The sequence below is a fragment of the Phalacrocorax aristotelis genome, chromosome 16 (genome assembly GCF_949628215.1).
Source record: "Phalacrocorax aristotelis chromosome 16, bGulAri2.1, whole genome shotgun sequence".
Classification (NCBI taxonomy): Eukaryota; Metazoa; Chordata; class Aves; order Suliformes; family Phalacrocoracidae; genus Phalacrocorax; species Phalacrocorax aristotelis.
The window spans coordinates 892516-916045 of NC_134291.1; the positions used below are offsets into that span (position 1 = coordinate 892516).

General features: G+C 42.3%; 1 protein-coding gene across 1 annotated transcript; it reads right to left on the reverse strand.

Moving 5' to 3' along the window:
• Nucleotides 1–1407: 1407 nt before the first annotated feature.
• On the reverse strand, nucleotides 1408–21846 carry LOC142065109 (myosin heavy chain, skeletal muscle, adult-like). Its single transcript, XM_075110953.1, has 39 exons — nucleotides 21723–21846; nucleotides 18146–18386; nucleotides 17917–18060; nucleotides 17667–17823; nucleotides 16556–16583; nucleotides 16344–16458; nucleotides 16166–16258; nucleotides 14987–15050; nucleotides 14796–14894; nucleotides 14597–14700; nucleotides 14382–14520; nucleotides 14014–14132; nucleotides 13767–13916; nucleotides 12640–12810; nucleotides 11343–11649; nucleotides 11152–11234; nucleotides 10601–10688; nucleotides 10386–10503; nucleotides 10088–10211; nucleotides 9867–10003; nucleotides 9510–9765; nucleotides 7433–7675; nucleotides 7150–7326; nucleotides 6919–7064; nucleotides 6740–6830; nucleotides 6262–6651; nucleotides 6008–6134; nucleotides 5654–5772; nucleotides 5146–5342; nucleotides 4619–4802; nucleotides 4367–4532; nucleotides 4070–4194; nucleotides 3551–3859; nucleotides 3196–3399; nucleotides 2824–2949; nucleotides 2558–2728; nucleotides 2367–2471; nucleotides 2128–2223; nucleotides 1408–1697 (listed from the first exon to the last, which is right to left on the reverse strand). The coding sequence occupies exons 2-39, from the start codon at nucleotides 18347–18349 to the stop codon at nucleotides 1542–1544; spliced, it is 5832 nt and encodes a 1943-aa protein (XP_074967054.1). The 5' UTR covers nucleotides 18350–18386; nucleotides 21723–21846; the 3' UTR covers nucleotides 1408–1541.
• Between the last annotated feature and the right edge of the window lie 1684 nt (nucleotides 21847–23530).

The window sequence follows — 23530 nt, forward strand, 5'->3', positions numbered from 1 at the left end:
TTCCTTGGGAGTATACTGTGGGAAGGGAGAGAGCAGAGGGGTGGTTTCCCTTCCTTGGTGCCCAGATATTGCTGGCATTGATGCAGATGTCACAGCTTCACACATAAAGATGCTGTCTCTCAAGAGCATCACTTACAAGGACACAAGAGTCAACACAGGCTGTCATCTTTTCTTTAAATATATTCAGCTGCTGCTTAGAAAAGTACTTCCATATTTAGTTATAACATGGGTGTATTCCTTGGGTGTAGTCCTCAGCGTGTTTGGGAGAGGGAGGGCCTCCTAATCCTGAATGCTGTTGCTGCAAACACACTTGGTCAGTGCTTCCTGCTGTCTCCTCCCCACCTCCCCTCCAGCAGCTTCAGATCCCTTCCCCAGCAACTTCACGGCTTCTTGAAGTACTCCCTGGGAATGTTGCAGTGTAGAGCTAGCCAGGAACCTTGAGGGACCCATGAGTGTGCCTGTATTGACAGAGAGCCAAGTCTCCTTTATCATTCCTGACATCTGCTTGTAGAATCTGTCCTTAGTGGCTACACGATGGATGCACCAGGGTCAGTGCTGCCAGAACGGTTCTTGTGTTTTTTAAGGTTCAATGCTGCTTCCTGTGTAGGTAATTAGGCAGCTGCCTTTGTTAAACACCTATTCAAGATAAATGAGGCACTAATGTTACTGTAATTGTTATCTCCTAGTGGGTACAATGCTCTTTGCTTCAGGGTAAGGTCACCAGTGGTGTACAGACTTGCCATTTGCTCAGACTGCACAGCCCCCTCACGGGTGGGTTCAGCAGCCATCCTTTCTGCCTTGAAGCTCTTCTTCATGGCTTTACCTTGCTTTTATCCTGCCCATACATTATATTCTGATTTTAATTGTTTGCATTATTACCCCTTGAGGGATAAAAAGTCAGTGACTGTTGACTACTTCTTTCCACCCAGCGTTCAGGTCGCTTATACAAAAAACTCATCCATTGCTGCAAAAGTTGCTGGCAGTGTGAAGCTTCGATGTTTAGTCTTTCCCTGTATTCTCCTAGTGTCAGACTCAGATATTTCTTCCATGCTATCATGTTCTCAGAGTTGTTCTCATTTCCAGTTTTAGGTAATCAAAACCACTTCCTCTTGATAACTACCCTTGTAAACCTTGTAAAACATTAGTTTACTATTTCTTTTCTTATAAAAAATAATTCTAACTCTATATTACAATTCATTGCTGGGAAACACTGAAGTGTAGTGCAAAAAAATGTGTTTGCTGTGAGGACTGTAACTGTTAGAGTACCTGGAATAGTACATTTTCTGGATCTTACTCTGGAAAATAAATAGATTTCTGGAGCTTCCTCTTGAAATTAATTGTTTAAAAACAACCAGAACAGAAGTAACTGCAAAATTGAACTGTAACAACCAAAAGTACTGCTTATGCTTTGTATGCAAAGGAATCTACAGTCTTTATTCTCTAGACATTGACGTGGGTACAAAGACTAATTACAGAAGAAAGTGACCAAGAGGTTCACATTTTGTGCAGCCCTCAGGTCACTTTGCTGCCTCATGGCATCCTCACTCTTCCTCTTCTATCTTCTTGCCATGAAACTCCCGGCTCCTTGCTCGGAGTTTGTTGACCTGCGACTCTGCAATGTCAGCCCGCTCCTCGGCTTCCTCCAGCTCGTGCTGGATCTTGCGGAACTTGGAGAGGTTGACATTGGACAGCTCCTCCTGTGAGGGGAGAGGGAGTCGGTGGTGAGGAGCCCAGGGCACGGGTTTCACTCCTCCCACGCCTGGGCCTCGCCAGGCTGCAGCCCTTCCCTGGGGGAAGGCACAGATCTCCAGCCCCCACCCACCACTGCTTACAAATAAGCCTCACACAGACCTCCTCATCCTCTCTTATTCAGGACCCCACTGTGACAACCTTCACCAGTACTGTGTCATGCCTGAGAAGCAATTTTGCCCCTTGGGTTTGTCATTTGTCTAATTCTTCTCCCACTTGTTTGGTGCTCAGGTATTAGGGGGGTTTCTCTGGATGTCAAGCCCCTAAAACCCTTGATTGTTAATCACCAGCATTTTCTAAACCTGTGATATTTATCTCCTACCACCTGTGTGACACCTACAGAAAGCAATGCTTGCCCATTCTCCAAGCAGTACTTACAGCCTCCTCAGCTTGTCTCTTGTAGGATTTCACCTTCATCTGCAGCTTGTCCACCAGATCCTGCAGCCTCAGAATATTCTTGCGGTCTTCCTCAGACTAAAGCCGTTGGCAAACAGGAAAGAGAGTGAATTTTTGGTTCGCCACCATTTAAGGTCAACAACTCCTCTTGGGGCTGGTGAGTGCAAAATTTGTCTTGCTGTGAGAAAACTGGGTCAGCCCAAGGAGGCCTCCTGCCTTACCTGGTAGGTCAGCTCCTTCACCCTCCTCTCGTACTTGCGCACGCCCTTCACGGCCTCAGCGCTGCGCTTCTGCTCAGCATCAACCTCCCCTTCCAGCTCCCGCACCTGCAATGAGAGGCCCATCTTTGGAGCTTCCCCGCTGGCTGCTCACGTGACAGGCTTGCACGTGCACGAATACCAGCCCTACGCACTCTGGCCTCCAGCTTCTGGATTTGCTTCTTGCCTCCTTTCAGCGCCAACTGCTCAGCTTCATCCAGGCGGTGCTGCAGGTCCTTCACCGTCTGGTCCAGGTTCTTCTTCATCCTCTCCAGGTGGGCGCTGGTGTCCTGCTCCTTCTTCAGCTCTTCGGCCATCATGGCTGCCTGAGGAGAGCAAAGGGTCAAAGCCATTTTGGAGCTGGAGACGGTTTGGGGGAGAATACATCCACCACCAGCGATGAAAGGAGCCCCCGACTCACATCTGTGATGGCCTTCTTGGCCTTCTCTTCAGCATTGCGGGCTTCCTGGATCGTATCCTCCATTTCACCCTGAATTTGGGCAATGTCTGTTTCCAGCTTCTTCTTGGTGTTGATCAAGCTGGTGTTCTGTGCAACAAGAAAAATCACAGTGTTTTCTCCAACGGCTTTATATCACATTTAGAAAAAACAAATTGCTTATTTTATATTACAGATTTATTAATGTTTTACATGAAGAATATGCAGTGCTGATTAATAGTGATGATAACTACAGAAGAGAGTTACATATAGGTGTTAAAAATGAAAATAAACTTGATGATAATGTCAGTTTTCTAAGAACTGCAGATATTATAAATATTCAACCCTAGAATTTACCTGAGTGTGGAGGAGCTGAACTCTCTCACTTGCATCCATCAGTTCCTGCTCAGCCACTTTCCTTGACCGCTCCGTCTGCTCCAGGGCTGCCCGTAGCTCCTCAATTTCAGCCTGCAACAGGTTTGCCCTGCGCTCCACCATGGCCACCTGCTCCTTCAGGTCCTCCTGTGACCTGAGAGCATCATCCAAGTGTATCTGGGTATCCTGGTAAGAGAGAGAAGACAGATTGTAAGGCATATATTTCCTATTTTATTTACTCTTTTCACATCAATATAGAACTGATAGAATTGTAGCGCAGGAAAATTTTTCAGGTTTGGTTCAGAACCCAGTGAGCACATGTTTCATTGTGCCATACCTTGAGCACCGCCTGTGTGTTTCTCAGGTTCTTTTGTGCCTCTGCAGCCTGGCGGTTGGCGTGGCTCAGCTGGATCTCCATTTCATTCAGGTCTCCCTCCATCTTCTTCTTCAGTCGCAAGGCTTCATTCCTGCTCCTGATCTCAGCGTCCAGGGTGCTCTGCATGGACTCCACAATTCTGAGGTGGTTTCTCTTCAGCTGGTCGATCTCCTCATCTTTCTCTGCTATCTTCCTGTCAATCTCAGACTTCACCTGGTTGAGCTCAAGCTGGAGGCGCAGGATCTTCCCCTCTTCATGCTCTAGGGAGGCCTGAATAAGAGAAAAACATTGTGTCAAGGAAGGGATTTCTTTCCTACAGCCGTTCTCTTCCAAACTACCTCCTACACAGAAAAATGGGACTGTTTTGCTGTGGATGGTGTGGAAAGTGAGGCCTTGACTTTCCTTGACAGTCCCAAGCTTTTACTTCTCGCACTGCTCCTCAGTTCCTCTGTTTGGAAAACAACAATTTTGGGCATGTACCTCAGCTTCCTCCAGTGAGGCTTGGAGTTCAGACTTCTCCTGCTCAATCTGTTTCTTGACTTTCTCCAGCTCATGAATCGCTTTTCCTCCCTCCGCAATCTGCTCCGTGAGGTCGGAAATCTCCTCTGTGCAAACAAAGACCCACGGCACGGTCAGGCCCAGAGCAGAATGGGAAGGGTCCTGCCACACCACGGTGACAGGCATCTGTGCAGAGCTGGAGGCACAGGCCCCTGTGGAGCGGTGGGTAGTGGTGGATCGTGGGAAAGCCCTGCCAGCAGCAGAGGGCCAGGGACTTACGCTGCAAGTTCTTGTTCTCACGCTTCAGCGTTTCCAGGTGGTCCAAGGACTCCTCATAGGCATTCTTCATCTTAAAGAGCTCTGTGCTGAGAGAGCGAGACTCCTTCTGGGAGGCTTCCAGCTCAGCCTGCGTTTCCTCATACTTCTGCTTCCATTCTGCCAGGATCTGAAGAGAAGGAGGACCTCGGTATGGATGTGGCAATCAGGAGGGGATGCTCTGCCCAGGAACCCCACATCTGGAGCCCAACAGACCTTGTCAAAGTTCTTCTGTTTCTTATCCAGAGCTGCGCAGGCAGCGTTCGATCGCTCCACATCAATCATCAAGTCCTCCACTTCATTCTGCAGCCTCTGCTTTGTCTTTTCCAGGGAGGCACATTTGGAATTGATGGCTTCAACGTGTTCCTCTGCATCCTGCAGGCGCTGTGCCAGCTTCTTCCTGGGAGGTGATAAGCATAGCTCACTGTTAGCAAGCAAGGAGAAATTTTTACTGTGTTGCTTTTCTCAACAGCATACTTAGCCACTTCGGAATCTGTGGTCCACATCCTCTTCTATTTGCCTAAATACTACATGGTTTCTATCTGCTATTCTCTGTCTCCTGCACATATGTGCCTCTTTTTTTTTTTTTTTCCTTCCAACTCACATGCATTACATGATGAATTTCCTATCCTCCTGCCATCCCACCCCAAAGAAGAAAATCAGCTTCTTCCTGACAATATCACAGTGGTCTCCTCCAATTTCTATTCTTAGCCTCTGCCAGCCTTCCCCACTTTCCCACGTACTTGGCCTCCTCCAGCTCCTCCGTGCGCTGAATAGCGTCTGTCTCGTATTTGGTTCTCCACTGGGCCACTTCGCTGTTGGCCTTGGACAGGGCGCGCTGCAGCTCCCCCTTGGCTTCCTGCTCCTCCTCATACTGTTCCCGGAGCAAGTCACAGTCGTGGCGAGCAGACTGCAAGGCGTGGGCCAGGGCACTCTTGGCCTGCAGCAACAGAGTATTGGGGCAATACATGGAAATGTCCTGGGAAATCTCCTGACTGAAATGTTATTGGATGCTTGTTTATACTTCTGTGGACGTGATAATCGATTCATTGGGGAAATAAGCTGGGAGTGAGGAAAAAAAAAAAAAGGATAAACTATGGGGAATAGCTAACTTATGAAGACTTGAGCTGAATTACCTAACTAGATTTTTCCTGTCTCATCATGATAGTTCTGTACATGCATAAATGTCTAAAACACTTATTAGCGAGGAAGAATAAAATGGAAAAGACACAATATGGAAATCCTTCTCACCTTTATCTCTTCCTCTAAGTGCCTCTTGAGTTCCTCAATCTGTTGTGTGAAAGCCTGCTTGCCTCTTGACAGCTGAGAAATCAGAGCATCTTTCTCCTCCACCTGGCGCGAATAGTCACCTGGAAAAGTTTGCAGATACACAAGCCTTTTATTGCCATTCGTGACAGTATTGTGAACATTTAGGGCTGTTAATTATGTCATTAGCAGACCTAGCAGAAGCTTATGTTGCCATTTCAAGCATTTCTCATTACAGGGGAGACAAAGTATGCGGGAGAGATCATTGCTCAGAAGGGTCATTTCTGCAATAACTCACTGACATTATTCATTTGCAAATGAGAGCTGTGTATGTCTCACCTGATTCTGTCTGGAGACGAGCTCTTTGAGCATTGAGGTCATTGATCATGCGTTGGTGCTCTTCTTCTTTTGTCTTAATCTCACTTAGTTGATCTTCCAGTGTGCGACACATCTTCTCCAGATTTGCCTGTGTATCAACATAAGGAAGAGGAAGTATTAACCATTCACATTCTTAATAATAGCAGGTGGAGGAAGTTGCATTCTATAGAATTCTATCGGGGCAGAATTGTATTTGGTATAAAGTATTTGCGTACCTTGGCTTTGGAGACAGACTCCATGTTGCTGGCCAAGTCATCAATCTCCATCTTCAGCTCACTCTTCTCCTTCTCCAGCTTCTGCTTCACCCGTTGCAGGTTGTCGATCTGCTCCCCAAGCTCAGCGGTGCTGTCCGCATGCTTCTTCCGCAGAGTGGCAGCCGTCGCTTCATGCTGCAGCGTGGCCTCTTCGAGGTCGCGGCGCATCTTCTGAAATTCTGCCTCACGCTTCTTGTTCATATCAATCTGAGCTGCCGTAGCCCCTCCTGCTTCCTCCAAGCGCTCGCTGATCTCCTCTAGCTCCCTCGAGAGGTCAGCCCGATGCTTCTCTGCTTTTGCCCGAGAGGTTCGCTCTGCCTCAATTTCCTCCTCCAGTTCCTCAATACGAGCCTGAGGAACATTAGGGACCCTTCGCACCCAGGCCCTCCTCCTACCTGAGCTGAGACTGGGTGAGAGAGGGGAAGGGACACAGACTTGCCTGCAGCTCCTTGATCTTCTTCTGTAATTGCATGCCCAGGGCTTGCTCATCCTCAATTTTGCTCTGGATCTGGCTGATTTCAAAGTCTTTCCTTTGGGCAAAGAAAGCCATGTTAGTGCCTGAACAAAACCACCCAAGCGCCCCAGCCCAGCACTCAGGTGCCCCACAGACACACTCACTTCTTCAGTTTCTCGTCCAGCTGCTGCTTATCATTTTCCAAGTCCATTATGCTGTCATGGGCCAGCTTCAGGTCTCCCTCGAGTTTCCTCTTGGCTCTCTCAAGGTCCATGCGCAGTTTCTTCTCTTGCTCCAGGGACCCCTCCAGCTAAACAGAACAAGACCATCGGTGCTCTGCCAGCCACGTCTCACTCCATACCTGTCCTGTCCTTGCTCTATGCCTGCGTGCTTACATCGTCCACTTGCTGCTCCAGCTTGGTCTTAGCTTTGGTCAGCGTATTGACTTTGTCCTCTTCTGCCTGCAGGTCATCCAGTGTCTGCTGATGGGCCTCTTGGAGGGCTTTCTTCTCTTTTGTCAGCTTGGCAATGGTCTCGTCCAGGGCTGCCATCTCCTCTGTCAGGTTTTTCACCTTTGAGAAGAAGGGAGCAAGTGTAAAGAAAGGAAGTAGATACAGAAGACCTGTAACAGCACAGTGCTCTTTTTTTGGAGTGAGAGGGACAGGTTGTGCCTCATACCTTGTTTTCAGTGGCATGCTTTTCCTTCTCAACCTTGGCCAGCGTTAACTCAAGGTCATCAATATCTTTCTTCAACTCTGAACATTCATCCTCCAGTTTCCTCTTCTTGGCTGTCAGCTCAGCATTAATTTCCTCCTCATCCTCGGCTCTTTCAGTCACCTCCTTAATTTTGGCTTCCAGCTGGATTTTGGTTTTGATGAGCTGGTCACATCTTTCCTCAGCATCAGCCAGGCTATCTGCTTCCTGGTGGGGAGACACCGATTTTGTGTTTTTAGAATATTTGAAAGTTTCTCTTCTTTGTGTTTTATCTTAGTGAATTGACATATGTGACAGCTATGTGTGAAATAGCCCTTCCATTGCAACAGCTCAACAATGTCGTCAATTTTTCTGTGTGGGAAGTATTTATGAAATAGTTATGCAAAGTTTGGAATGAGTTCATTTTCCTTTCACTCTTTTTAAAATATCTCTCAGAGTTTGTAGGTGTGAGATTATGTCATGCCCTTACAGGCATCCAAAGAAGAGAGCATTTCTGTTATTAAGTTTGCACTGGAATGAACTTGCAAGCTTTTTGCTTCATATAGAGTAATCAGTGGCTTCCCTTTTGTAAGTCGTGCTCTACCCAGTGTTACATGAGGAAGTAAAGGGTTTATTACTCTCAAGAGAAAAACGTATATAAAAAGGAATATCACTCTTCTACGTTCATTAAAATTACTGCACATAATAAAGACATATTGGCTTTTAAAAAACATGCGTATTTGTCATATTTCCAGCATATCTGTTGGAGTTTTCAATGCTGATTTCAGCCGGCTTTCTATTCCTTCAGTCTTTGGTATTTCATTTGAATAGCTTTGTCATAAAGGAGTTTAACTGAGATACCTTTATAAGTAAGGAGACCAAAATCTGTGTCTAATTTTCTCTTTTAGACTGAGGAAAAAACCCTAGGTTTCCCATTTTCTAACTGAAGACTCAAATCACTATGTAACTAGGGGAAACGTGAATAATGTATTTGGTAATTTCAATGCTTTCAATAATTTTATGGGTAATTTAGAATTGCTTTGTAAGATGGGCTTTGAATATCAAATATCGTTGGATTATATTTTAAAATAATAACATATTTTTATAAATTTGATGTGCCTACAAGGTTTATGGGATATTGTTTATAACAAATTTACCACATGACATATGATGAAAATCCAGGTTTCAGATGGAAATCACTGCATTACTCAGAAATGAAAGATTTTGCTTGATTACTCACCTGCTTTTTATTCTGTGTTGTACTAAATTATGTCTAAATAATACAGAGATGTGAAGTGCCTACCCAGAGATGGTGGTTTAATATTATTATACTTACATATGATCTCCAAATTTGATATACACATTTTGCATTTAAGGGTTATGGATTAAAGCAGGATGGGCAGGACTCGGGCAGCCATTTCACCAGGGAGGTTCAACGTCTGCCTGTATCAGGGTGTATCTACCTGTTCCTTTTGATCTTGCATGGCAATACTAAGCAGTCCTGAGAACAGCAAAAGACCATAGAACAATCCCGGAAGATGAGACTTTTGTTCAGAAGCAGGAACTCTGGATTAATTTCTTTTTAGATTGGGAAGAAATTGCAAACCATATTTCCCACATCCTGAATAAACAATCATACATTGGTTACTAAGCAGCTGAATTTACAAGCATCAATTTGAATTCTAGGTTATATTTACTGTCCAAAATGAATTAATCCTCATGAGAAAGAGCTACTGCCTGCAGGACTCACCTGCTCAAAGAGAGCTGGATCTTCAGGCACAACACTCTCCTGAGTATTTCATCTTGGCTACCTATAGACAGCTTCTTCCTCAGAAAGCAAGTGCACTGACTCCCACTTGGAGCTCCCTACCTCTTTGGACTTGCTGTCAGAAGGCTCACCATGCTACTGTGAGACACTAGTTACTTCAGATTTGCAGTCAATATGATGCATAATTCAACAAACAATTGACATTTGGTCATCTAGAATCAGACCTTCTGCTTTTGAAAGAGCAGTGTTTATGTAGACTCCTCTTCTGAGTGGGAAATAAATAGTGATACTCACAGCCTGCACTTGGAGCTGCAGATCATTTTTTTCCTGCACCAGTTTCACCATTTTCTCCTCCAGCTCTTTCCTCTTTGCCTCAGACTTTGCAAGCTCTTCCTTGGTTTTCTCAAACTCCCCCTTCATGTTGGCCATCTCCTTCTCAGATTCTGCACTCTTCAGCAAGGGCTTGATCTTGAAGAACAGCTTCATCCAGGGCCAGTGCTTCACATTCATGAATGCACGAACATTGTACTGAATGCAGAAAATGGACTCCCTGAAGCATAGTTAAAATGTACGTTGAAAATTTTCAGTATGATAAATGCCAACACTTTCCCCCAAGTACAGTGACTTTAACTGAAGATGAGGAATGTCTACCTCCTCTCCACCATTCTCTGGTACTCCACTCTCATCAGGAAGCCCCTGCACCTGGCCTGTGTGCGGGTGATGAGCTGTGCCAGCTTCTCATCCCTCATCTCCTCCAGGAGTCCCAGCAGCCCAGCTTTGAAGAACACCTTGAGAAAGGAATGTTGTAGCAGGTCACAGTCAGGTAGAGCAAAGCACAGGCACACAGTAAGAGAGTCAGGGAGGGTTTGTACCTTGGTGTGGCCAAATTTGTACTGGGTGTGGTCCACATCGATTGACCCAAGGAGCTTCTCAGAAGCCTTCTTGCTATCAATGAACTGTCCCTCTGGGATCGCACTGGCATTAAGCACCTTATATCTGTGAGGAGAGAAAGAGGAAGAGAAGGCTGGTTTTTCCCAACCAACACACACGAGCTACTGAAACCCACCAGCTCATTTATAGCTATTTTTGACAACAGAGTCCAGCATGTATGGGTCTGTATGAATGAACCAACATTGTTTTCAGTGATGCCGAGAAGCGCAGTGCTCTTACCTCTGTTTGAAGTCAGCATAGAGAACTCTGCTGGGGAAACCTTTCCTGCAAATTCTGATGCCTTCCAGCACGCCGTTACACCGCAGCTGGTGAAGAACCAGTTCATGCTCCATGGCACCTAGCAATTCAGAGCATAATCAAATACCAGTTTCCAGTGCAGAGAGGAATGGCTGTATCAGAGGAAGTTTTCTTTCTTTTCTGCTTGAGCGCCTTACCAGGTGTTTTTGTTTCATTTGGGATGATGCAACGGACAAAATGGGGGTGAGTGCTGCGTAGATTGGTCATCAGCTTGTTTAAGTTCTCCTGTGGGAGCATGATTCAGTGTGAGTTCATATGAAAATACAGGAAAACTAACTCTTTGAACTTTGCATAAAAAGCCTATCAATGGAGATGCACTGGGCTGAAAATTATCAACTGATAATACCTCCATCAATAGGTCAATCCCCTCTGATTCAGAAAATTGAACATCACCTTTTGGGATAAGATAAAAAGTTGCCATGAACCCAATGAGAGATAGAGTGATGAGTACTTAATAGTGTTTTATGGGTAAATTGTTTATTTTAAGTGTAACATTAGGACTTTACAGTGTCATTTCTTCCTATATATTTTTTTCTTTTTTCATGAAGCTCTGAACAAAAGTTCTTTGTTTGTTTTGTTTTTCCTTTTTTTTGTTTGTTTGGTTGTTTTTTTTTTACTGTGGCTGAGCTGGTTTAAAGTGCAGTTTAATTCTAATTTGCATAGTTGAAAAGATAAGGTGTGCACTTACCCGGAAAAGAGCTGAGACAGTCTGGAAAGAAGAACCCTTCTTCTTACCACCCTTCTTGCCACCACCACCACCTCCACTGGCCTCTGAAATAGTGAAGATAATGAAACATTTATGGCTTTGGTGTCCATTCATGATTCCACAATTTTGCAGAACCACTGTGCAACAGAGAGATGACATTTCAGAAAGCTGACCTGCCTCTCCTCCAGCAGAGGCAAAAAGTAATGCCAGTGTCTTCACAGAGGATTTCTGATACAACCCAATGACAGTTTCATTCAAGGGATCCTTGTTCTTCTCAAGCCAGCCAGAGATGTTGTAGTCCACTGTGCCAGCATAGTGCACCAGGGAGAAGTGGGCCTCAGCCTTGCCTTTTCCAGGTTTAGGCTTCTGGAAGTTGTTGGACTTGCCCAGATGTTGGTCATAGAGCTTGTTCTTGAAAGAGGTGTCAGTTGCCTTGGGGAACATGCACTCCTCTTCCAGGATGGAGAAGATGCCCATGGGCTGGGAGAAGCAACAAAAAATAACAGTGATAAAATACTGATCTGCCTTCAGAAGGAGACTGCAGTAAGACACAGGAAACTGAGAAAGGGATTAAATTTTTGGATCAAAAGTGGGACAAATCTAGGTTAAGTTTTGCACATACAGTTCTAGGGAAAATATGAATTTGTCTCGGAAAATAATACATTTCTGAACTGATAGTGTCACAATGATCATACAAATTTTTCTCAATAATTTACAGACTCTGATGAATCAGAAGGATTTTTTTTTGCATTAATGCCTTCCCAAAACACATAATCTACAAAAAATAAATTTGTGTAGATGAAGGAGTTTTACTAAAATTGACCTTTGTTCAACAGATCAATGGATCTTTCAGCTACCTACTGAAACCTTATTTTTTTATGAGATATCGCTGTCTTTTCGTTCCTATACAAAAGGATGTTACAAAAAACAGTGTCAGCTCATAGTGGTGATTCCATTCATCCCTGTCCTCCAGTACCTATTTTCTTTATACATCTGTGATTCTATTTAGAAATTGTGTTTCAGAAATCACAGTATTACTATTGAAAACATAATCATAATACTGAAAATTGTGTCTGGCTTTCTGAAAAGAGGTCTTTCATCTTTGTAGACTAGAAAACACACCTACTGAGAATCCTTGACATCAGATTATGTGTGATCACATTAATTCTTCTATTGCCAAACAAAGAAAATTATAGTTAATTTTAAAAAAATGCATAATAATGTAGTTAATGTGTAGCCTAAAGTTGCTTCATTTGTAGCCTAATCACAAAGCTCCTTAGATATCTCTTTCTGAATACATACAATATTTGAAATGAAAAGGTACTTTTTGAATAAAAATAGCCAAGAACATAAAAGGATAATAACAGGTAGGTTTGTGAAGCACTAGGGCAATAAAAAGTAAAGTTTAAGAAAAATCCTAAAATTCCTTCATAAAAAAGAAATAACAAAATCTTAAATGTAACAGCGTACTTTTTCAATGAGCTCAATGCAGGCAGCCAGGTCCATCCCAAAGTCAATGAACTCCCACTCAATTCCTTCCTTCTTGTACTCTTCCTGCTCCAGCACGAACATGTGGTGGTTGAAGAACTGTTGCAGTTTCTCATTGGTGAAGTTGATGCACAGCTGCTCCAGGCTGTTGAACTGCTTAGAGCAAAGAAAATATTTGCTTATTCTCATGATGAACTGCCTGCATCTCTTTCTCCTGTGCACTCAGAATCCCATGCAGGGGTGCCCAGTTAAAACAGAGAATTTTGAAATTTTAAAACATCCCAGTAACTATTTTTAAAGACATTGGGGTATTTTATTCTCTTTCTGTTTTTTTTCCTCCTGAATGATATTTATATATATAATTTATTTTTAAATCAAATCCCAAAATGATTTGGAGGTCTTATCCCTATCAAGGTGCAATTTACATCACTCTTTCTCTTGTATTATGTAAATTTTCCCATTGCCTTACAAAAAAAATTAGATGTTGTCAGTGTTTACCAGTCCTGGTTTGGACTCCAGTACTTTCCCCAACTGTCTATAGAACTTGTCTGTCTGCACTAAAAGCAGCCAATGCATTCTTCATGTTGGAATCACCCTTTGGCTCTTCAGAAGCAAAGGATAAATATTGCCAATTTTCCTAAGTCTTGGCACAATTTTGAGTGGGACTTAAGTCTACCTTTCTCTTTCTACACCCTGTAATACTGTATCTTTGGTATTTGTGTGCTATTTTTCAATGGTTTTTTTTTAATATTAAGCTAAATTTATTGAAAATCTACAACATTTGTGCTAATTAGGTAAAAGGCAGCTGCTTTTCCTTGTGTATCACACAAAGCTATTACATGCAGATTCATTGAAGCTCATGGATTGTGCTGGAGAAAAAAGCAGTGACATATACAAAGAAGGAAATAATTTCCAGAAAATAAAAAAGTAAGCTTTTTTTTTTTTCAAAAAAAAAAAACTACAAACAAAAAACCAAAACCCAAACCACAAAGCTTGATATGAAATCGCAATGAAATGGAATGTTTCCAAAATATTGATCATAATCCTCTGGTCTCTCTTGAGCCCTAATTGCCTTTTCAGGATTTTGCTATGATTTCTGTGGTACTTGCATCAAAGATCTCAAAGCCAGCAATGTCCAAGACACCAATGAAGTACTGTCTGGGCTGCTTCGTATCCAGCTGCTGGTTGATGCGAACAACCATCCACAGGAACATCTTCTCATAGACAGCCTTTGCCAGAGCACCCACTGAATTGTTCACCTAAAATAAAGAAGAATGCAGCAGAATAAAAAACAATATCTGGAGCAACTAGTAAGTGATACAAGCCAGAGGTTCCCAGTCACCAGCTGGTTGTTACCTGCTGCACAGTTTGACCCTTGGTCACATACTCATTCCCAACCTTGACTCGGGGGTAGCAGAGGGCCTTGAGCAGGTCTGCTGAGTTCAGACCCATCAGGTAGGCAGCCTTGTCAGCAACTATGCACAAAAAGAGAGAGAGACAGTTTCAGAGGAGAAGTGACCAGTGTAAGCGGATGTCGTCTAAGACGTAGCTGCAGGTTTCAGCACTGCAATCTTGTCATAGCTTGAAGGGAAATTGAGAAGTGTGAATATTATGTAAGCAGAGATTTATGACTTTATGAAAGTAAATTGGAGCAAGATACCTGAATACCAACTGCCAGCTCTATAACTGTTTCCGTTATTAGGAGTTCTAGATTTTGTTAATACCTTCTGTGCCGTCCGGCTCTGCCTGCTCCTCACGCTGCTTCTGCTTGAACTTCAGGTTCCCGTAGTGCATGACAGCCCCTGTCAGCTTGTAAATGGCTGTTTTCTCATCAGCTGTGAAGCCCAGGATGTCGATGGCGCTCTGGCAACAGAATTAGTCAAACTTCTAGGCCATTAAATGGAACTTTCACCATACCAATATGCTCTGTTTCACTTACATCTGTAGCCATCAGCTCCTCCTGGTCATTAATGCTGGCAACAGTGATCTCACCTTGACTCACAAATTGGTAGTCATATGGATTGGTGGTGATGAGAAGCATGTCTGTAAAGAGGAATAGGACATATCCGGGCATAGGAAAGAAGATATAAATGTTAAACATGTTCACATTATATCAAACAATTTATAATACTTCCTACCTATTAACTCTGGCTTCTTGTTGGACATGATTTGATAGAATATGTGGTAGCTTCTTTCTGCCTTGAGCTGGAAAGTGACTCTGGACTTCTCCAGCAGATCTGGCAAGGATGGTAGGTCAGAGTTAGGCCTAAGAAAGTACACTGAGGTGGAAAGGGAGAAAGCAGTGTGATCAGGTCAGGAGGTCTCTTACATGTTTCAATGTCAGCAGAAGCCAGTTTGCCTGTGGCTCCGAAGTGGATTCGAATGAATTTGCCCTTTAGAAAGGAAAGAAAAAAGGCATTTTGAAATTTCATGAAGATTGTAAGTATGTAACCTTACATTCTCCATAGAGGGCAGGATCTAAACTTAGAAGAGGTTTAAATTCTTTTTTTTCTTATTTTTCTTAAAAAAACCAAAACAGAGCAAAATTACTTCAGGAAACTGTCTATACTGGCAATACTATGTTATTTTTTGGTGGATAACCTGAATACAAAGGAACAAGAAAACCACAAGCAAGCCTTTTACTAGGTCATTTCAAACAGGTGGATGTAGAGAAAGTCAAGATGTAGCCTTTTCATTTTTTAATCAGATAGGCTGCTGTAAAGATAGATTTTGGTGGTGTAAATGTTAAATGAGTTTTTCTGATCTTGCAGAAAAACAGAAGGCAGCTGTTATTTTCTGAGTCGTGTGGACAGGGGCAACGCACCCAGAACATAGAACTTAAGGCTGAGACTGTGTACTGGTATTGTGATTTCTCAAGGACAATCAGAGCTCATCTAATAAAATTTTTGAATGGCTTTTTGCACTAAAATGATCAAAAGGACAGGTCACAGAGTAGTTTGGTTTCTGAAAGGAAGTCTTGAGAACATCCTTGTCCCTATTCCTTCCCACACAACTTGTACCAAGGTCTGAACAGTCAGATTAATAGATCTGCTCTTTCCTTGTCTAAAAAACAAGATATTCATATTTTTGCTGATCTGATGCAAACAATTTCCATCCTGTCTGTCTTTTCCTCGTTCTCTCTCTACATCCCTTCCTTTTGCATTTATCAATTTATAGAAATCTGTATCTACAGTATGCATGACAAATACCAGGAGTATGTGTGTATATTCATATTTATAAATATATGCATATTCATAATTATTAAAAACTATATATTTATACGTATTTACATGTGTAAACACTTTTGTAAATATGTTTGCTGTACTACACTTTTAAAGTTACATTCTTAATTAGATAATCTATTTAGATACTTTTTAGTTGACAAAAATATGAGGAAAGTATTAGTTCAATGAATAAAATCACCTGACCATAAACTTCAGAAGTGAGAGCTTCTGCTCTGACATTCACGTTCACTTGTAAATGCCAACTAAACTGATCAAAAACTTACAAAGCGTGAGGAGTTGTCGTTCCTCACGGTCTTGGCGTTTCCAAAGGCCTCCAGCAGTGGGTTGGCGCTGATGATTTGATCCTCAAGCGTTCCCTGCGGGATGACAATTATTCAGTTACAGCATTTAGCTGACATGGCAATTACATCGCAAGTGGTCAGTCTGTTCTTCCTGACTCACCTGCATTTTCCCTGACTGCTGCTCCTCCTTCTTCTTGTCCCCACTTGCTGCAATTGTTGCAAAGTACTGGATGACACGCTTTGTGTTCACAGTCTTCCCTGCACCGGATTCTCCGCTGCCAAACAAAGAGAGAAGCAGAGAGTATGTGGTCAGGCAGGAGGTCCCCTGGCACCCGGCAGCCCCTCAGGGACCCGAGCAGGGAGTGTACGTACGTGATCAGGATCGACTGGTTCTCGCGATCTGTGAAAGAGGCAGAAAGACACTTTGTAAATGAAGAACATAAAAAGACTGACAATTAATGCAGTAAATGTAAGTTATGACAAGAAAAATTTCTGCATGCTTTTCGCTCTGTTTACTAGTAATAGTTTTTTAAAATTCAAATCTTTGCAAAGTAATGCTTTTGCGTGAACAATGAAAATCCTTGAAAGGATTTTCAAAGTAACATTTACTTCTTCCCTGCTGCACTCTTTACAGTATTTTTGCTCTGGCATACAGTAAATTCTTCCTGATTTTATTGCTTTAATTTTCTGCTACACACACTGTGTTTAGAGCAGCAATAGAGAAAGGGATAGTAAGAACCTATAACAAAGGAATCATGAGCATGGGTAATAATTCTGAACTGAACAGCACAGAGGAGGAAAAGAAGGAGAGGGTGGAAGCAGAACTAGCAGCAATATGCAATTCTGATTGATTTTTTCATGTCATGATTTTATCAAGACAGATCTGGACATTTCTGATATTGATGTTTCCTGTAGCCCTTTGATGAACTAACTTCACAACGTTAGAAAGAATTTTCACACCACATATGGATCTCATACTATGTTCACTTTCACTCTTTCATTATAGACATAATTATATTCCTTGCTCCACCTGATCAATTTGGCTTATTGTTTTTCCTGACACACTGGCTGCCTGTAGTAGCATACTTCCCTTTTAGAAATACTGATGTGAAAAAATCCTGTTAAAATTAACAGTGATTAATGCCATGGCTGAAGTAAAACTCTAATGATGTGCTAAAGAAAATATCAGCATATTTATCAGGGAAAATCTGTGATTACTTTTAAAATGTCTTTTTGATTGAATCACTCTGACAGCCACTCACTCACTGGCTAGCATGAACTTAAAACAAGCAAAATGCCAAAACCCCTCACTGAATACAGGGGAGTCTTTCATTTAAATAATATGAACATAGTAAAACACACAACACTATGTATGCATCAGAACCAAGAAAGATTTGAAAAAGTCTCTTGATATTGCTGAGTCAGAACATCCCTTCTGAGAATTTCATGGTACAACCCTTCTGAGGCAGATGGAGCCACTCACCAGTCAGCATGAACTGGTAGGCGTTGTCAGAGATGGAGAAGATGTGTGGAGGGGCCTCCTGGCGCTTCTTGCCTCGGTAGGCCAACACCACCTCCGGGTTGTACACCGGCAGCCACTTGTAGGGGTTGACAGTGACACAGAAGAGACCCGAGTAGGTCTGCGAGGAAGGGAGACACCACGTTGGCTTCCATGTAGCCTGGCAGAGCAGTTTCTCCCAGCTACACAAAGGAAGGCTGCTGCTGCTACTTACGTAGATCATCCAGGCTGCATAACGCTCTTTGAGGTTGTACAGCACAGCGGGTTCATGGAGGTGGGTCATCATGGCCATGTCCTCGATTTTATCATACTTGGGAGGGTTCATGGAGAAGATTTGATCTTCCTTCACGGTCAGGGTCTGTCAGACAAAGAAAGTGATGCATGTCATCTAAGATCTCAGAGTGGGAAGTCAATGATGTTCATAAATCTTGCATTTTACCCACCTCTCCACCTTCGGTCTTGACAGTGACCTTTCCTGATTCTTTGCTCTGGATTGTCCCTTTCACAAAGGATTCCTTAGGATGCACCACAAAGACTGAAGTCTTGGCATCGAAAGGCTTGTTCTGGGCCTCAATTCTCTCCTTTTCTGACTTTCGGAGGTAAGGAGCTGCCGCCCCAAAGATGGCCATCTCAGAGTCTGATGACATGGCTGCACTTTATGGAGTGGCTCGTCAGCAGAGATCACTGTGGAAAAGCAGATATGTTGCCCAAATGAGTCAATGTTTTTTGTTGCCACACAGATTATTGAAAAACTTAAACAGTCATGGAATGTATGATTTGGGAAGAATCTCAGGCAGGTCTTTAGTCCACCTCCCTGTGCAAAGCAGGACAGCTACTGGATCAAGTTACCCAGAGCCTTTTCCAGTGAAGTTTTGATTATCTCCAAGAATGGAGATTCGTCAGTCCCTGTGCATCCCTCTTTATTGTCTGACCACCCTGATGGTGAAATTTTTTTCCTAATACTGGATGCAAATTTCTATTGCTGCAATACCTCTGTTGTCCCTCATGCTTTCATTCTGGACATCCAAGAAGATTCTGGCCCTTTTTACTGTATAACCATACACTTTATGTTGAAAATGGCGATAGACAACCACTTTTTCTTTTTTTCTCCAGAGTGGACAAATCCCACCCTTTCAGCCTCTCCTCATACATCATTTGCTCCTACCGATGTTGGAATCTCTCCGCTGGACTCAGTCCAGAATGTCAATGTATTTCTTGTCACCAGGGCACACCAAAGTAGACACAGTGCTCCAGATGTGGGAGCTGAATGCCGGGGAGGAATCACTTCCCTTTACCTGCTGACTACACTGCTACGAGTGCCTGACAATGTGCTGTAGGCCTGCATTCCCCTAAAGGCACACTGCTGACGTATGTGCACCAGTGCACATGACCCTTTTCTGCAAAGGTGTTTTCTAGCCAAATAACAGCCAGCATGTCCTGTTGTATGAGGCTATTCTTTCCTACATGCAGGGCTTCAGAGTCTTTTAAAATTAATGAGGTTTTGTAAGCTCCAGGCTGAAGTCTTTTGGGAGTCCTCTTAAGGGTAACGTCTCTGTGTAGCATATTTGTGAGTCCCTTGGTTTGATCTCATCTGCCCAGTCCCTGAGGATGCATTTCATCCATCATTTGGGTTGCTAATGGTGATGATAAATATCAAGCTCCTAGAACTGACATATTTCTAGCACTGACGTGTTCTATAATGTGATTCAAATTTTGAAAAGTGTCAACTGAAAATTTGTATCGCTTTTTACATTTCTAGACATCTACATAACTTTGGAAAATGACTAAGTCATTTATGCCTTGTTAAGCTGAGTAGGACAACTTCTACATTCTTTTCATATTCTGTATTGAGGGCTCCCAACCCCCCCTCAAAAATGTTATTTTTCCAGTTAGATTGATAGGCCACAGAAGACTGGAGGCTTCACCAGGAGAATTTAAAATGAAAGCACCTGTGGAGGAACACCATAAGGATCCTGTGATTGAATGTGGCACAGATAAAGCACTTGCAATTTTGTAAGCTCAAAGCTTTAAAAGCATGCTGTAAATGTTTTGTGACCTTCTGCAAGTAAATATTAAGGAATGCGTTCCAAAGCAGAACCGAACCATCGCAATGAGGAACCCTGCCAGAGGAAGAGGATATTCACACTACCTACCTGGACTTACCAAACCAAAAAGCCCTCATTAAAAACCTTGCTTGCCTATACACAGAAGAGAGGTAGGTGAGTCCAGAAGGTGTTCTGAGGACTAACTAGTGCATGATGTCTTTTGCTGGTGGTCTGAATCATTCACTGGAGTTGTTTGCTTCTCATTGCAAACAGTTTAAGCAGCCCAGATCATAATATCAGTCTTTGAAATAAGGTGTGCGCCTTCTCACTCCATGTCACTCAAAGGGGAGTTTTTGGGGCCAGAAACACCAAGGGCATATTCTAAACAACTTCACACTTACAGCAACTGCCAGCCTATTTGTTGTCCTGCCATACTGATGTGTGTTGCCTTCTTGGTGGCACACCTCCAGCAGAAAGAAAGGACCTGTGATGAAGAATGCCTTACAGCCTTGTGGCAAGGGCAATTGTCCAAGGCATGAATGGTGCAAATCAGACCCCCTTAGGCTAAAGGAAGCTTGAATTCCAGCCTCCTCATTTTTTTAGCATAGGTTCTGAATATAAAGTGGGGGTTAGGTGTGTACAACTGCTTTCCTACTGTTAAGACCACCTGTGAATCTTAACTGTGCTGTAAGCTGTACTTGTCAGTACTAGCTGGGCCCCCTTTGCTTATCAAATTGTGTCCTTTAGGTGTCTTAGAGATGCAAACAAATTGTTTCTGTGTTTAAACAGAGAGCTATGCCCAGGTCTATATTAGAAAGAATCCTGGGTGTAGGCAATAGAACAGTTTCAATGATCACAGAAGGTCATACTGGAAATATTAGAGATCTATTCTGTCTGAATGAAATAAGACTTTTTTTCCCCCATGTTCCATGGTCCAAGAACTTAGACAGTATATGTTGTAGTTAAATTCTTATTTGATCTCATGCTTAAATTTTAGTGTGGCTTTCAGCTTAAATCAAATGCACTGGTATTGCCTTGGCAATGGCAGAAATCTGTTGCAAGTGACTTAATTCAAGGAAGTAGTACGTGAGCAAATGGTATATAAGTAGAGATATTACAGTAAGGTAAAATACTGCATCACAAATTATTTCTTTGTATGCTAACTTTTGTGAAAATAATTCTATGCAGAGTTAGAAACCTTAGTTCAAGAATTTACAAATCAATTCTGGATATCTAAATGCAGTACATGTCCAGTAATAGAAGCATATGAGTTCCTAGGAAGTTAGACAAACAGGCAACTTATTTAGATGTTGTCATGACTTTCATAACTTTTAGTTACCTAAATAAGACAACCAAATGTTAACATTTGCAACAACTCCTAGTATCATTCAGATCCTCCACTCTGTTTTGTTTCAGAGGAATAGGAGCAGTACATTTTTTGTTTGTTTGCTTGTTTGTTTAGTTGGTTAGTTAGTTTTTGCATTTTACCATGTTTCTTAGTATGACACCCACATGCAGATTATAACCCTGCAGTATCATCTGAAAAGTATTTTCACATAAATTTTCAGCCAGTATCATATACAGTATTACATACAGTTTGTTACAAACCTTTAAGATTTTGCAATACTCTGTGCTGTTGGCTGTCTCTATGTATCTGGACTTTGTGCCAGAACAGATCATTTACCTCACTGATCCTTAATTAAATACGAGGAATCCCCAAGAATCATTTCCTGGCATGACATCAGTGGCTAGTGGCTTCAAGCACAGCCACTTTGGAAAGCTTGCTTGCCATGAACAGCCTACACAACCATCAGCATGTTGTATTTACCATAGCAGAGCAGCAGCCAGGAATATGTGGGCATATAGCAATTGCCCACAAAAGTATACAGAAATTTGTCATAATGAAGAAATCTGTTCTACAGAAGTCTACCACCTTTTTGTCTGTCCGTTTAGTGTGAGTAAATTAGGCTCTTACCTCTTAGGATATGAGAAGATGCCTTGCAGGCTGGAGGACGATCAGTGCTGTAAAGCAGAAATGGCAACTCCCTCATTACTGCTGCACAGAATTCCACAGGCAGGTCACAAAGTGAAAATACCAACATGCTTTATCTTACAGTTGCAGACACAAATACATGCTTTATCTTATCCTTGCAGACACAAATACATACACCGGGAGAGCAGGGCTGAAGTGGGATGTATGGAGTGCAGGGACACTGTGCCTTTCTGCCAGCCACAGACATGCACTTACCATGAAGCTTTCTCTTCACAGCCCAGATTCAAGGAGTCTTTTATAGAGTCTGGTCAGCACATGCCACAGATGCCTCCTCTGTCTTTGGGCAAAGCATTTTTGGCAAACCTTGTTTTTGGCAAAGTATTGTCTGGCAAACTGAACTAACTGAAAACTGGAAAGTGATGTTACTAGATATAATTAGAAATTTTTGGTCTCTCATTAGCTATGTGAATAAATCTCCTATAAATAATATGAGAAGACTCCTAAGGAGGGAATTTCAACTAATGCTGACTACAGGGATGAGGGTAACTTCTAATAACTGTAGGCCATAGATGCTCCATGAATCTGAGCTAAGATAGCAGGGACAATCATTCACTGGGCAAGCATGGTGACATTTGGGTGCATACCTTAACTTTTTCTGAGGCCACAGTAAGTCTGATGACAGCTGTCCTTGTACAGAGCTCTCTACTTACAGACCTCGGATATGAGATGTGGATTTTACTGTTGTCTGCACTGCTTATCTTAATCAGATTATTAAATATTACTCTGCTTCACTTCTTTCACTTGTAACATAATATAGCACATGTGTCAAGAAGAATACAAACTAAGTGTTCATTACATTGTATTGCATGTCTGGATATAAATATAAAATAACATTCATTTATATATCTTCCAATATTCTGGAAATCTTGAGTTTGGAGATTCACAGGAGAATAAGTGACTGTGTTCAAGAGCCTTTGTTAGATTTTTGTTCTTTTGGTTTAATCAGTTTAGGACCAATTTTACTTTTTGGTGTCCAAAGAAGTCTCTGGCAATGACATTTATAATTTAAAATAATTTACTGAAAAATACTTTCTTTACTTTAGTGCTGCTTATTTCCCTAGCAATCCCTAGTTTTCTATAATAGAAAAAAAATCAGTAATCCCTCTCCACTTAACAAGGCAAATAGCACTAACCTATCTTATTTCTCCTTGTATGGAAATCATTATTTAGTTCTTTTTAGCTTTGACATTCTCCCTTATAATTTTCTAGTTCTACCTTCTCTCTCTCAAGCTCTGATGACATGCAGTGTCAATACTGCACCTCCATAATCTGAACATTGTCCATCACTATATTTGTTAGGGTTGCTTTTCCTGTGTACATTATTTTGCACTTATCAACATTCTTTGCTCAGTGTAAGTATCACAAAATTCTTTCACAGCTCTTCTCAGTTCACTTTTTCCCACTGAACATAGTTTTGTATCATCAAGGGCATTCCTGAGATAACTAGACATGCTTTTCCAAGGCCAGAAGTATTTCATTCTTAGCTGACAGAGCTCTAACCCATAAGCCTCAAATATATGAAACACCATACATAACAACAGGTAATTTTAGTGTTCGCCTTTACTGATGCGTATGGTCAGGATGGAGTAGTAACTGAGATAAAGAAAGTGCCAGGAGGACTGCACGGATCAATAAGGAGCTCATAGCAAAACTCAAGATGCAAAAAGGCAGCATACAGAGGATGGAAGCAAGGACAGGTTACCTGGGAGAAATAGAGAGACACTGTCTGA

Coding starts and splice junctions, on each gene's coding strand:
- LOC142065109 (XM_075110953.1), bottom strand. CDS start 18,349: ATGTCATCAGACTCTGAGATGGCCATCTTTGGGGCGGCAGCTCCTTAC. Junction 2,729..2,823: donor CCAAGAAGGCCATCACAGAT/GTGAGTCGGGGG, acceptor TGCTCTCCTCAG/GCAGCCATGATGGCCGAAGA. Junction 2,472..2,557: donor TCCAGAAGCTGGAGGCCAGA/GTGCGTAGGGCT, acceptor CTCTCATTGCAG/GTGCGGGAGCTGGAAGGGGA.